General features: G+C 44.5%; 2 protein-coding genes across 2 annotated transcripts in view; one reads left to right on the top strand and one right to left on the bottom strand.

Annotated features, from left to right (window-relative positions):
- Positions 1-9,875, bottom strand: part of LOC115806432 (fms related receptor tyrosine kinase 3) — a 15,009-nt gene extending 5,134 nt beyond the window's left edge. The window contains exons 1-16 of the mRNA XM_030767125.1: positions 9,872-9,875; positions 8,465-8,568; positions 7,882-7,966; positions 7,417-7,540; positions 7,124-7,254; positions 6,838-6,968; positions 6,344-6,479; positions 5,496-5,673; positions 5,283-5,380; positions 4,484-4,589; positions 3,868-4,055; positions 2,360-2,448; positions 2,119-2,251; positions 1,603-1,707; positions 1,345-1,455; positions 592-750 (exon numbers count right to left, since the gene is read on the bottom strand). Of these exons, the coding sequence (XP_030622985.1) occupies positions 592-750; positions 1,345-1,455; positions 1,603-1,707; positions 2,119-2,251; positions 2,360-2,448; positions 3,868-4,055; positions 4,484-4,589; positions 5,283-5,380; positions 5,496-5,673; positions 6,344-6,479; positions 6,838-6,968; positions 7,124-7,254; positions 7,417-7,540; positions 7,882-7,966; positions 8,465-8,568; positions 9,872-9,875 (1,882 nt within the window). The remainder of the gene's footprint in view (positions 1-591; positions 751-1,344; positions 1,456-1,602; positions 1,708-2,118; positions 2,252-2,359; positions 2,449-3,867; positions 4,056-4,483; positions 4,590-5,282; positions 5,381-5,495; positions 5,674-6,343; positions 6,480-6,837; positions 6,969-7,123; positions 7,255-7,416; positions 7,541-7,881; positions 7,967-8,464; positions 8,569-9,871) is intronic.
- A 77-nt stretch (positions 9,876-9,952) lies between these two features.
- The window catches only part of pan3 (poly(A) specific ribonuclease subunit PAN3), a 14,505-nt gene continuing 9,457 nt past the window's right edge, over positions 9,953-15,000 (top strand). The window contains exons 1-8 of the mRNA XM_030769918.1: positions 9,953-10,546; positions 11,611-11,732; positions 12,277-12,349; positions 13,028-13,098; positions 13,489-13,633; positions 14,044-14,273; positions 14,367-14,471; positions 14,798-14,855. Of these exons, the coding sequence (XP_030625778.1) occupies positions 10,207-10,546; positions 11,611-11,732; positions 12,277-12,349; positions 13,028-13,098; positions 13,489-13,633; positions 14,044-14,273; positions 14,367-14,471; positions 14,798-14,855 (1,144 nt within the window). The 5' untranslated portion in view covers positions 9,953-10,206. The remainder of the gene's footprint in view (positions 10,547-11,610; positions 11,733-12,276; positions 12,350-13,027; positions 13,099-13,488; positions 13,634-14,043; positions 14,274-14,366; positions 14,472-14,797; positions 14,856-15,000) is intronic.

The raw sequence follows: 15,000 nt of genomic DNA, 5'->3' as shown, positions 1-15,000 counted from the left end.
GTGTGCATGCGTGTGTGTGTGTGTGTGTGTGTGTGCACGTGCATGTGTGCGTGTGTTCTAAAGCACACCTCTGTTGTTGTACAATCCGTCACAATCCCACTTCTAACACCTGTGTCATGCTCTTATGCTCTTGCATAGGCCACACGCTCGTAGCCACGGCAACACCAAGCATCATAACAGCAAAACCATGAGTCAAGCCACTGGTTCAAATCATGAATCAAAACATGGTTTCATTCACAGCATTCTGAGATTTGAGTATAAAAACAGCGTCTCACCTCGTTCTAGAGGTTTCTTAAAATAAGCACATCAACATTCTCTCTATGTGGCTAAATGACACTATACATTTAGAGGGTTAGATGGCTGAGGTGTTGCCTACAACTTTGTGCAAGTGTGGAGAGCTTGAGGTGGAGGTCATCTTTTTTTTATAACTCGACTAAAATAATTGCTGCTTTTCTCAGTCGCAGACGGCCGAGTTGAAATGTGAACGCTTGTTATTACAAGCATCTCTCCACGTAGTAACACTGAACTGCCAGGTTGGATCTCGTTTTGGGGGGAGTTTACAGGGCACACGTGCTCTAAACATGTGCTCTCACCTGGACCTTCTCTTCTGCTGAAAGTTCTGGTAGAGGCTGCTGAATCGGTCCTTGTTAAAGGCGTCCTCCAGTGACTTGTGGAACTTCTCTCGGTTGTTCTTCAGGTAGTTCAGGAGGTCTCCGTAGCAACAGTATTGGAAGATCAGGTATATGGGTCCTGCCAATCACACATCTTTATAATTATCCGTCCCACGACACACCTGAAATCATGCACCGTCAGCTGAAGGAGTAATGACTCTGGTATGATCTACTTTGGAACGCTCTGCCTCCTTTTTTGACGGATTTGACAGAAACATCCTTTCCAGTGATTGGTCGTGACTCATGATTGTCCAGAGCCCAGTGCTCATGGAATCACGTGATAAATCTATCTGTGGTCACATGGGAGTCTGCCCTCGCAATCTATTGGATGTTATGAAGCTGCCCTCCCACACAATGAAGGAAACAGTGTGTGCATGTATCCCAAAATACTGCCTTTAACGGTTCTCTTACAGCATATAGCGTGAGAGGTTAATACCAGACCAGGCAGAGCAGTGAAACTTTCAGCCAACAGTGTTTCAATCACGATCACCCAGCCCCCCCCCCCCCCCCCCCCCCCCCCCCCCCCTCCCGGGCGTGTGAGAGACTACACACTGGGATACTTAACGATCTAGTTTAAAAAAATTAATTGATAACAATTCGTCTGCAAAAAAAAAAAAAAAAAATCTACGGCACCGCTTGCTGTCTTTTTTTTTTTGGGACCGATTCCCGTTACCTGTGCCTGTGCACGCGCCCAGCAGGTTGACGATGTTGGAGTGCTGACCGATAAAAGTCAGCATCTTTAACTCAGACATCAGGGCCTCCTTCTCCACCGACTGGTGCTTGTCTACGGAGTCAGAAAAAAGAAAACGGTTCAAGAGAGAACCTGCGACGGTAACTGTATGTTCTGATACATGCCCACAAGGATTTCAGATCGAGCAGGATTATTTCTGGCCCACTGTGAAGAGAGGACCGAGGCGTACGTTATTTTTACCTTTGAGCATTTTTACTGCCACCTGCGTAGACACGCCCGGTTTACTGATGCCGTACGCTGTGGCCTGTACCACCTTCCCAAAGGCACCGGAGCCCAGCTCCTTCCCTAACGGAGAGAGAGAGAAAAAAAAATGCCTCTGTCAAATGCCACTTCGTGCGGAGAACCTCCAAAGTCTTGGGTAACGAGAAATTCCCGAACTGCAGCGTCACGTCTTCCTAAGCCGTTCACCTGGAGGATGGTTTTGTTCACCTGAACTGAACTGAATGATGGGTAATCATCAAACTGCTGCCAAAGTTAAGCCTGTTTCAACCATCATACCCCAGCAGGCATGGGCTGGGTATGGGCCCTTTAACCAAAGTGGTGAGACTGCTAGTGTTTGCAGGGGCTCTTTATATATAATGATGAGATCACTAAGTAATGATGTCACGTATCAGGTGATTAGGAAAAATTGTCACAGCCCTGACACGGATAACGGAAGCGGAATTCCACTGCGCCAGCACTACTCCAGCCAGTTACCCAGTTCCAAGTTCTCCCGAGGGAATTCCCATTTCTGCTCATATTTGAAGTCCTTGAAGTCGATGTAGATGTAGTCGTTGTCGGACGGACCCATCATCTGAATGATCTGGAGCTGGCTTTGGTAAACAGGTTTCTATGGAGACAAGAAACAGGAAGGTGGGGGGTTGTGTGTATGTGTGTGTGTGTGACAGGCAGTCATTTTTAGATACTGTCTGAGTGTGAACGTATAAAACACACATACCTTCTTCTTGACAAAGTAGAACAGAAGAGCTGTGAGGAGGATAACCCCCATCATAAGAACACAGCAGGCCACCATCAGCGCCCTGGTATCTGAGAGCGAGAAGCACAGTCGTAACTGTATCAAACCTCACACGAAAACTTGCAATAGCACATATGAAAGCTCGGATTGGTCCGTGAGGCTGAATTTGACCCGGACGGACGCGTCTCGTGCAATGTCCCGTGCAGCCACCAGAGGGAGCTGCAGGACCAGGACAGCGGAGGCCTTAGGGAATCCTGAGGCGTGACATCACTGTGGAATCCCAGAGAGTGATGTCACTGACATCAGCAAACAACCGCCAGGGAATTATCACTAACGACTAGGACGGACCGTCCGACTGTCGACTATTACTCACACCCAAGTCATTTCTCTCTGTTTGTCAGCACCCTTGCTCAGTTTTGGAATTACTTGCGTGAGTTCAGACTCAGTCATGTTCAGTTTCAGTCTAACTCCTACACTTCTAAAAACAGCCTACTAACCTTATTTTCCCTCACAGTTATTTATCGATCAACCCCTGCACGTGCTTGTCATGTTCTTTTAACATTTAGGTTTGGTCATACTTAGATGTTTCAATTTTTGCTGTTTCTATGCTACCACGCGGTTTCTGATTTAAAGTGCTCTGACTGTCTAGAACGAAAAAATAGACAGAGTTACCATAGACTGGGTTACCACATGAAATAACACAGGATTCTTTTTAAGGTCTTCTGTGCATCACTGTGTGTTCCTTCATTTACGTCGTAACAGTAAGGCTTTGTGGTAAAACGCACTGATCGTTTGCAGTAACAATGTATAATGTCTGTAAATAGCTTGCCTTTGGTTGCAACAGTATCTTCAAAACGTAGTCATGAGCAGATTTCACATGAACATTAGAAAGAACATTCAGTTGGTTCACTTTAAGTGGTGTTGAAACAGACAATCCACAAACGGTCAAACTGACTGCTCTGTGTAAACGGTTCCAGGCACTGCACTCCTAGTTTATGGTGTTTCAGTCTGGAAACTGAACTTCATCTGCGATTGCACGGACAAAGTGGAATTAAGCGCTGATGTTTATGGGTTACACTTGTCTCCCTTGGTTTGGAATTTTTTTTTTTCCTTTTCTTCACTGTTACTAGGGGCGACAGGGACAAATCCTCTACAGACTGTAAAGATCAGTGAAATTAAACTTCTCCAGTGGAGCTACAACATGGGCAGGCTTGTACGCTGAATCTACACAAACATCGCTGAATCAGCTTGTCGAAGTCCTGTGGGGTTACTGTATGAAACATCGGATCACAGTAGTACTCTCAGTCAAACGTAGACTTTTTGTACCGACCAATAACATATCGATTCGTGGCCTCTTTACACTTCATTCATTCAATATCGGTCATTGTCTTGGCTCTAAACAGCCCAGAAAATGTTTTTTTTTTTCATGTGAAGAGAAGAAAGCATAATGGGTTGAATCTGAGTCGTAGTCAGTCAGGAAAACGACTCACCTTTCTTTACCAGTATAAACTCACTACAGCGCTGGCCTGCTTTATTGTTGGCACAGCATTTGACAAGTTTGCCTGCAGCTTCACTGCGTGGAATCGAAGCCCTCATCCATCTATGGCAATACTCCTTCAAGTCTTCATGTTTCTCAGGCACCTGAGAAATCACTTTCGGGGGCACAGAAGTGGAAGACCTGAGAGACGGCGCAGAAACTAAAGTTACATGAATACACACGAGCTTTGGGAGCATTGTTTTATCACATCTGAGCTGATTCATAACTTTTTTTTTTCTTTTTTGACATAATACACAGGGTGTGACCAGTTGCTGGTCTTGCTTCTGGTTTTCTGATGCAGAACTGTCAAAACAACAACAACAGCAACAACAACAACCACAACAACAACCACAACAACAACTAAAACAAAAGAACTAAACCAAAACAAAAGAAAAAAAAAAAACAGACAGGCCTCTGGGTGTCGGGTTTCAGGTTAACCCCACGCTGATGGATGAGCACATTCGGCTATAAAATAACCACTCCATCGTTACCCTCTCTTCCCAGTGTACCCTGCCCGGGCCTCTTTTTGTTTCCAGTTCCCAAATCCTCCTCTCACTTCCCACACTCACCCAGTAGGGTCCGGCTCAATCGTCCAGGTAACGTCCAGGGGTACCGAGCTGTTGATCATACAGTTGACGTGGTCTTCATCTTGAGACACACGAACGACCGGAAAGTCTGCAAGATATAGAGGAGGTGGTGAAGTTGCTTGCATTGGATCTTAGTTTGTGTTAACTTAAAAGAAAAAAAAAATCCGCACTACTTCAAAGCCCCCTTGTGAGTAAGAGGCATTGGTACTGCGCGGCACAGAAATGAGTCAAACATGTATTTTTAAAGTTAAAGTGCGTCTTTGAGTGTGCCAGTTCTACACGGGACTGAAACTTGCTCTCGCAATTAACAGAACGAAAAATGTCCTTTTTGATTAAGACTCTGGAGGGCGTTTTTTGTGATGTTTGTTCGGTATTTTTAAGCACATACTGAGCCTTGTTAACGCTGGAGAAGTCCTTTTGTTTGCATATCTACGCACCGCAAGTCTGCACACGCTTCTGACATCTGTGTTGAAGCCCTGTGTTTGACTATCATGTCTGTTTGAGAGGTCCAGGCTGCGTTCAGGTTCCAGGCTGCGTTCAGGTTCACTGTCTCTCTGTCTACTCTTTCTTTGTCTGGTTGTCGTTTCATCTGTGTACGTTTCCTTTCTCCTCTTCTCCCTCTCTTTCTCTGTGTCGCTATCTCCCCACTTATATGAGTGTGTACAGGAGTTTAGGTTTTACTCGGTCTCTCTCTCTCTCTCTCTCTCTCTCTCTCTCTCTCTCTCTCTCTCTCTCTCTCTCTCTCTCTCTCTCTTTCTCTCACACACATACACAAACTCACCTGTCACACACAGGGAGAGTTTTTCAGACCTGCTGATGTTTTCCGTCCTCAGGTTTACCCGGTACTCACCGGGATCGGGATTACACAGCTTAAAAGTGCTGTAGAAAGACAACGGGATATCAGACGACCGCGGAAGAGGTCATAAAATCTCATCGGTTTAAAAAAAAAACCCTTTTGAATGGGGTAGTTGAGGAGGACAGCGGAGAGTCTGACCTGTTTCCCCAGCGCTCATTGGACTGGCTGCTTTCCAGAACCGTTCCGGCGGGAGAAGTCCAGTGACAGCGGACACGAGGGTGGGAGAAAACCTGAACCTGGAAGCAGAATTCCGCTTTCTCCTCGGCCGCGATGTTGTTGTCTGCGTTGATTTCCAGTACGTTGATGAAATCGTGATCTGGAAGAAAAAAAAACAAACAAACGCTATTCTCAAGTCACAAAACAAAAAAAGTGGATCTTTAAGACATTATGGATTTAAGGCTGTTAACAAACAGATTTGCTGTAAAATATGTGGTTGGCTGTTAGGTAAGGGTTGCATGTATCTCATGCATGTAGCATGCTACTTTTGCATGTATCAGTAATGCAGTGCAATAACAGAGTAACAGAATTGTTTGGAAAGTGTGTGAAAGGTTTTCATGCTAGAATTAGACTAGGCTAAAATAATGCCTCATTGGTCTTCACAGAAAGGTCCCGAAAGGTTTGGACAAGTGCAGAAAACTACTCGATATTTCATGACCTTTGAAGCTTGGTGGTGACACTATTACTGCATGGTTTGACACAGACTCATTTCTGAGAAGCTGTATGTGGTTGAATTACACCCTTACAGTAAAACAGACGTTTGAACATGCAGTCACATTGCAGGAGATAAATTTAACAAGAAGAGAAGCTGACCCAGACAACCAGTAAGAAAGTGATCATTTACTCAAAGCCCAAAGGGGGGTGGGGGTTTGGGGGTTTGGGGGTTCAGTTGGGGTGGGGTGGGGTTGGGTTGGGGTGGGAGGGGATGTTGTCATTTTCCCTGTGCTGGCAGGAGCTGTTTGTTTGGTAAAAGCTGCAATTGCACTCACCCAACACTTCAACGGTTACGGACTTGACTTTGTCCTCGCTCTTGCATTCATACACTCCACTGTTCTCTTCACTCACTGAGTCAATGAGCAAATACTGTGCGAAGGTCTGGACAGTTCTAACCCTCACGCTTTTGACCTAAACGAAAGGCAGACAGACACAAAGACAGAGCATGAGTCAAAACCTCACTTTACAGCGTCTCCCGAGGTTAGCGAGGGGCATTTTAGCTCTTTTTATAGCCCACTGAGAGCCAGTTGTATGCCTCTGCAGGCATAATGGGTGACATTATCAGCCGTTTTGGTTCAGGTAGACAGACAGACAGACAGACAGACAGATGGGCAGACGGACAGATGGACAGACAGACAGGCAGACAGATAGACAGACAGACAGACAGACAGATAGATAGACAGACAGATAGATAGACAGACAGATAGATAGATAGATAGATAGATAGATAGATAGATAGATAGATAGATAGATGAGAATGGCCCCATACCGTGACGTTTTTGAAGTACCACTGTATAACTTTCCAGTCCATTCCATCCCACCTGCAGCGGAGCAAGAGCGTGTCGCCAGGTCTCAGCATGACCAGCGAAGCCTCTTTGTTTGTACTGTTACTACCCAGATCTGCAACGTAACAGAGACGTCCATCAGGCGTTGCCTAAAGTCCACCTGCTCATACCACCGATGGCAGACTGGGCGGATTTGCTTGATCTAGCGTGGTTACATGGCAGAGCTGTAGAACTGTAAGGATGAACGGCAGATCGGTTCTCATTCGTTACCATAATCATAGAGCTGAGTGCACTCCTCTCCTTTTGAGTTTCTGGCACAACAGGTCAAATCTACATGGTGATACCCATAGCCTTCGATTACGCTGGAAGCCCAGTCTCCGTTCTTCTCCTCATTTGATTGCCTTTTCCGAACACATGCATTTGTGAATAGCAAAGAATTAAAACACACAAGGACATAAGAACACGAACAGAATGAGGGTAACAATTAAATAAGTGCAGTTTCCACCTGCACAGAATTTATTCTTTAGCAAACCGCACGTCATGAGTCAATTTTAGTATCGTACTGGATAAGACTCCTGTCACGGAACCAGCTGATTTGTGGTGCAGGGTTTCCACTCGACGTGCAATTTATGTCATAGTTTGATCTCAGGGTGCTTTGGACTTTGAGCTGTGGTTTGGAAGGTTTCCCTGGTTGCAAACAGAAAAAAATATCCGAGAGAGAGAACCCATAAAAACGACAAATAATACTTTAATCTTTATCTGACATTTTGTTTCGAAGACTTGATAGATTTGCCCAGGATGGAAATCATGTGGCATGAATTTGAAATGCATGAATCATAAGCCACGCACACTATAAAAATATTACCACACATTTAGAGATAACAGGAACGCTTGGATAGACTGTCGGGTATCAGTTTTTTTTAATAGAATTAAATAAACATACCACCCGTCATTTTAACAACAACAAAAAGAGTTTTGGACACTTTAGTTCATGGGATGATAATGGTTCAGATGAATCTTTCACTCACTCAGTGCTGGTTTGGCTGGAGTAACATGGATTAAAGCTTTTGCAGTGCCGCTGTCCGAATCTCTCTCAGACAAACGAGACGGAAGCTGAGAGATTCCAGAAAGTAAAAATCAACAACAACAAAAATAAATAAATAAATAAATAAAACCTCAACATACCTTACAAACTTAACGTGACCTACTAAAAGATAATCTTTATCGACGTCTGCAGTTTAAAACTGACTTCGATTCCATTCAAAAAAATCAAATGTATTGGTACATTCTTGTTGGACAAACGTTTTTTTTCCCCCTAAAATACTTTCAGTGCAATATATTACATTGCTGTTTCTGTTAGGTTCACACCATGAAAGGTATTCCTTCTTGAACTTGTGTGTTACCAGAAACTCAACATGTCATTTTCAGAAAAAAGTATTTCATCTGAAACAGGAAACGGGAAATTCAAACAGTGTAGAAACTCGTTATCGTTTTCCTTTTGATATCAAATAATTATTTTAGAGGACGATATGGCTATGGAATATTACTATACGGCAAATAGGAGACGGGGTAAAAACTGTGTGAGGGTGAGATTATGAAAAAGGTATCTACATTTTTAGTCGTGATGCGCGAGGGATGAGATGTTACTCCGTCTTTCTGGTCTTGCCTCTGCGCAAAGCTGCTGCAACACGCGCTCCACAGCACGAGCAGCATCGCTTCACAAAAAAACACACACACACACACAAACACAAAAATTTCTAAACTGAATAAAATAAAATAAAATAAAATAAAATAAAACGTATAAACAACACTTGGAGAATATGTCATACTGACTAAATCACCCACGACAAATTTCGAAACTGTTTAATTGAACGACAGATTAAGAAGTAGTCAGTGTAACGGAGCAGGTTTTTGCACATTTTCTGCAAAATGATTTTAAATAATACACCGCGGTCCGGCTAAAATTTTCACAAACTCGTTTACAGTATAGGCCCTGGTCTTTCCTTTTTTTTCGTTTTAACAGATTTTCATTTTTTACCAGCGATTTACATGAATTATTATTTTTATTATTGTTGTTGTTGTTATTAGTATTATTAGTTGTGATACTTTTTATACACTGTCGTTTTTTTAAAGAGATCTTCGTTAAATCTGTCGTGAGCATTTGTGTGGTTTTTAATAAACATATTTATGTTGACTCAAAAGCTGACTTAAGATTTGAAAAATTCTCTAACCATCGTCTTTTAAGTGTTGGTATACTCCTCAGGAAACTTACCCGGCAGAGAGTAATTTCTTCTTAAATGCATCGCTTGAATGCATAACAAGGTTTTTCGCTTCGGTACTCTTGCCCAGTGAGATTACATAGTGAACTGAGTTAGGTGAGTGTAGCTCTAAGTCTACATGACGTCTTTCCTTAATGCAGAGTGGTATTGACGACATGAACCAAACTACCGATCAGACAAGAGAACCACTTAAAGATGCAAAGTAAGGTGAAGGAGACCATGAAGACTTCAGTTAAGTTGCGTCTGCTGATATTTTTTCAGTAAAATCAGGAAAAAATACACAGTTGGTTAAAAATATTTTATTATTATATTATTATATTGTATTTGATCATATTTATTTATAGTCCCCCCCCCCCCCGTATTTTTCATTATTTTGAAATGTCCAATTATCCAGGATGTCTCATGAGTGGGATCCCCACTCTCCTAAAAAGATCGGTCTCCTCACCCACAGTCTTTTGTCTCAGTCAGTCTCGCGGACTTATCAACTGCTTTTTTGCAAACACAGAGATAGAGACCGTGGTGATTACTTGGCACTCTTTCAATGTGACTTAAAACTATATATATATATATAATTGTAGGTTTGAATTTCATGTCATTGCAAAGTGAAAACAGTGAAAACAGTCGCGTTGTCTCATAATAAGTGACTCTGAAGGTCTGACTTTACTGGACGTAATTTCAAAATCGATAATTGATCCACTCACAACCTTTTAGTGTCAGTTGCGGTAGGACACCAGCTTACCCATGATGCAAAGCAATGCTAACTAGCGCTTAGCAGAGCAGAGGAAGAGAGTACAAAACAACAACAGTGTTATCCAAGCGCTAACAGGCAGGCTAGCTAGGCCAGCTACATGGACAACGGCAGTTTATATCAATTCACGAAGCACAATGTTTGTTTTTCCATAGCGTGCTACCTGACTGGATGATGAGACTTATATTGTTAAGGGGCCTCAGGAAACGCGCCAGCAGCTTCTTTGAATAGGACCTTTTTGGAGAATCAACTCTACAGCTAGCTGGCTGTCGACGTCTCTCTATGTTTGAGTGTGTTCCGGCAGCAGCAGAGGCAGCAGCGGTGCCATGAATAGTGGACTCCCAGCTTCGGCTGCTCCGCTCGGGGGTGTCGGAATTTCGAACGTCAAGGTGAAATTCTGCCGATATTACGCTAAGGACAAGACTTGTTTTTACGGAGACGAATGCCAGTTCCTGCACGAGGATCCGTCCATGGCGAACATGTCTCTGCACGGCGGCGGAGGCAGTCCCGTCCCTCTGTCCATGGCCGGAGGAGCCGTGACGGCGGCGGGGTATCCGCTCGGTGGGAACACGGCGGTTTGCTCAGGTGCCGGGGGTGCTAATGTTCCCAAAAAGACCGAGTCCCACGGGCCCGCGGGAACGAATTTGGAAGGACAGTTGCTAACCAGTGAGTGAGCTGAGGCCTAGCACGTTCTTTCCTGTTGTTGTTAAACTGTTGGGCCTCAGTCCAGCTATGTTTAAATCGAGACCGTGGCTTCTCAGAGGCCTTTTACCCCCCGAAAGATTGTGAGGAAAACCGTAAGGTTTATCAGCGTGGTCCACTAGCCCCGCAAATCTTTTGGGATATCAACAACATTGTATCTGCTCTAGACAGTTCACAGTGTGTCACTTTTTTGCTACAGTTACGCCAGCACTGTTAGTGGTGTTAGTTGAGGATACTCAGTCAAATGTCATTGTTCATGAAGAAATTTGAAACATCGTTCGGTTAGCTGAAAAGCGACTGTTTGCGTAAACTGATTTTGTGTTCGGGTTTTATTCACTTGTTAGGCCTTCTAAATTGTGTGTTGTAGTCTCAGTGTAAATATTAGTGACTTTACGACACACGTTGAAATCTGAATTTCCTACCTGTCAGTGTTTGCAACATTGTGTCTCACGCACTCGAGCTGGGAGCATGGATGCCATCGAATTACTGTTTGACGTATCATGTTTTGAAATACATCATAAAAGTTAAGCTTGCACTGAAAGCGAGGAGTGTGAGTTGTGCCTTGTGAGTTATGTTTGTTATGGCAATTGCAACTTTGCCATTTTATTGGCAAACGACAGAAAAGTCGAAGTGCAGATATGAGCGCCTTTATTGACTTAACTGTTTACGTCTCCCCCAAGCAGGGCTGTGATTGGCTAGTTTGTTGTCGTAGCTTTTACGCATGCAGGAGAGACGCTTTTTGAGAGCTGCTTTTTGAAAATGTCAAAAAGAAATCATTGCCGCACAACCTCGAACATTCAATCAGAAGAAAAGAGTGCCACACACAAAAAAAACCCTGTTTGAAATCGATAACATTGTAACTGAGAAGAGTCCAGATCTCTTTTCAGAAAGTGTCAGTCGTAGATTTTTTTTTTTTTTTGAACGAATAGGTGACAACAATGGTATTGAAACATTGAAACAAGATTAGTGAGGATGTTACTGGACAGTTTTTTGTTAACTTTTTTTTTTCCCCCCTCATTTTTGTGCAGTCCCGGGTATGGAAAGCGGAGCTCTGAGCGATGCCAATCTGACCAACTCCTATTTCAGCAGCAGCTTCATTGGTGTTAATGGGTTTGGGAGCCCAGCAGAATCCAAATATTCCATGATGCAGGTACTTGTGTCACGCGAACGAGTAGTTAGCGTTAGCGCTAGCGCCAGCGCCTGGGCGAACACCGGTCTAAACACATTAGGAGAGACGGTTGTTTTTTTACTTTAGACGGAAACGCGCTTTACCAAGCCGGTGGTGACTACATGTGATTGCAAATCTAGCAGCGAATCCAGTTTTAATGTTTTCAGTGAGTGCTGCTAAAAGAAAGCCCTCTCTGCACTCCCTACAGTGGTCACCAGAGATGTTAGAACACAACTTTATCTGAAGCTCATAGCCGAAAAAAAACAAACAAAACAAAAAAAAAAGGAGTATTTTGGGCACATGTATTTGTTTTGACAGCGTCAGTGTATAAACGGCACCATTTAAGCATGTATTTATTGTTATTTTTCTTGTGTGTGTGTGTTTGTGTGTGTGTGTGTGTGTGTGTGTGTGTGTGTGTGTGTGGGGGGGCCACGACTTCATTTCCACACGGGCCACATTAGGTGTGCAGGGGACGACGCCTGTCTGGGTGTCGTTTTTAATTTTGTGGGTTTTTTATGTCACGCAGCGGATGACCAGCAGCAGCAGCTCCCCCAGTCTGCTCAACGACGGTGCCAAGAACTATACCCACAGCACCCACGGTGAGGGCCACCTCTGGTTTATACCAAAACACGGCACTCTCTGGCCCTGTCCCAGAGTTATCAGCACCCCCCACCCCCCCAGCCCTTAAAACTTCAAGGGTTCTGAACTCAGAATGCTTGTTCAGAGCAACACTGAGGACAAATCTACAGAAGGCCTGATTTTTAGTATATGGAAGAAAAAAATAAACAACCTCCTAACATGGTCTGAGATTAGTTCAGTGTGTTTGCTGTCAGGTTGTGTATAACGCGTGCGCCGACAGACGGTTTGAGTGAATGTCGTCGTTTAATGCAGAGCGCGGTCCACGTGATGACGTGAAATTCTGTCCGCTCTGTCTCCACTGTCCTCTCTGTCTCCACTCTTGCTCCGTGTTTGACGAGAAAGAGCGTATCTAAGAACAGAGGAACATTTGAATACTTCAGATGCACGGCGGCTCCAAAAAAGTGAATTCACTGAATATTTACCCAAACGAACAAGTTATCACTGATGAACAGCACCCAGTAATGCCTAAAACAACAGTACAGAGAGACACACCAGTCAGCAGAACAGCTCATTCAGTTTGATGATCGGGATTTTGTGCTGGGGGTGGGGGGTGGGGGTGTGGTTATTGATTTTGATATTGGGAATTTGGAAAGCGTGTCCGTGTTTGATCCCGTGTTTCCTCTCTGTGTTCACCGCAGATCCCATTAACTCTCCGACCTCTTCGCTCTTCAGCGACTTTGGTGCTCTGAGCATATCACAGCGGAGGAAGGTGAGAGATCCACCGTCCGCACCTTTACAGAAAGCCTGTTTACGGAAAGTCCGTCTGCTTTCTGCAATACTGTGACGGGCTTGGGTTGGGTTTCTGACAGAAGCAGCTGTATTCCACCGCAAAATGCAGTCTTCACCAAGCTGTTTCAGACTTAGAAAAGGAGGGAGGGATTCTTCTTTCTTTTTCTTTTTCTTTTTCTGTTTCTTTTTTTTTTTTTTTGGTTTTGGTTTTGACATTACGGTTTCCAGATTACTCAGAGTGAGGAAGTTAAACTTTATAACTCAACATTAGTCTGCTAAATTTATTGACAACCTTTGACTTAATTTGCTCTGTCTGTCTGTCTCTGTCTCTCTCTCTCTCTCTCTCCCCCTCTCTCTCACTCTGTGGAAGGCCCCTAACCCAGCAGCTAGTGAGTTTATCCCTAAAGGTGCTCCACGCATGGCCACCATGTCTCAGACGGCCGTGCAGGCGTTTCCCTCCCCGCTCTTCCCTCACCCCAGCCTGGGTGGCTCCTCTGCGGCAGCCCTGGCACCCGGTGAGTGATCCCGGGCCGACCCGTTCAGAACCGGCGCTTCCCTGAGGTTATCCTCCTCACCCTGACGGTGACTGAGTGGAAGTTGTGGGGCTCTCTTTATGGCATTTAAGCTTTCCTTGGTCTCCGTAGTTTGTGTCAAGGGGTGTTGTTTTGGGTTCTTCTTTGAGTCCAGACCCAAACTACAGTACATGATGAATCAGTTAGAAATGATGAGCTGTGAAGTGAATCTGGTTATACTTTTGTGAGACTGTTATGTTTTTGGTTTGGCTGGAATATTTTTCTTAGAGAGCTTTGCATACCCCTACCGCATACACCTGTGCAGCCTGTTTGACTTTTTAGAATAAAGCTTGGGGTGAGACAGACGATACGTTTTGTGAAACTTGAGATGTCCCCCCCCCCCCCCCCCACAGGGATGTCTCTGTCTGCTGGTTCCTCTCCCCTCCACTCGCCAAAAATCACCCCTCACACTTCACCCGCCCCTCGCCGACGAAGCCACACCCCCAACCCGAATCCGGCCAATTACATGGTGCCTACCACTGCGTCCGACCAAGGGGGCGGAGCCCATGTCATCCAGAAGGAGACTGTTGGCGGAACCACCTATTTCTACACTGACAACACCCCCGCACCCATGGCAGGGATGGTACGTTCCATAGGTTCACTTAGATTTCAATTTTTTTTTTTTTTTATTTCCTTCAGAAATATGGTCTCATTTTGCCATGTATTACGCTTGCAGGTGTTTCCTAATTATCATATCTACCCTCAAACTGCCCCTCATGTGGCGTATATGCAACCCAAAGCCAACGCGCCATCCTTCTTCATGGCCGACGAACTCCGACAGGTACTCACAAACACACGCTTCCTCCTCCCTCTCCTCCTCCATCTCCTTTCCCCTGCTCCCTCAGGGTTATTCAACCCGACCAAAGCCAAGCACTGACGAAGCATCACTTGTCTTTTTTGTATCGTTTTCGTATTCACAACCGAATCCCCACTCATCTGACTTAAAAACAAAATATCGCACCGTTTTACAAGACCACATGTTAGAGACTAAGGATTGTTAGTACTGATAAACAGAAAACTCCTGACAACTTGACGTGTCAAAATGATATTGTTAACGAAACCAAATCTTATTCATGTTTTCTCCTCCTTTCACCCTGTGTCTGTCAGGAATTAATCAACAGGCATTTGATAACGATGGCGCAGATAGATCAGACGGAGAACCCAGGTGAGGGGGGGCGGGGGGGGGGGGGGCGCGTGGGGGAACGTTTGCACTGTATTGTGAAATGGTTGTGAAATGCTCTCCAGGTGTGGAGGGATTTTTTTTTTTGTTTTGTTTGACGGTTAAGGATGTCTCCTGACCGTTCGTGAGG

This window comes from Chanos chanos, chromosome 3, assembly GCF_902362185.1.
Source record: "Chanos chanos chromosome 3, fChaCha1.1, whole genome shotgun sequence".
NCBI lineage: Eukaryota > Metazoa > Chordata > Actinopteri > Gonorynchiformes > Chanidae > Chanos > Chanos chanos.
This window is presented reverse-complemented; position numbering and strand designations above follow the sequence as displayed.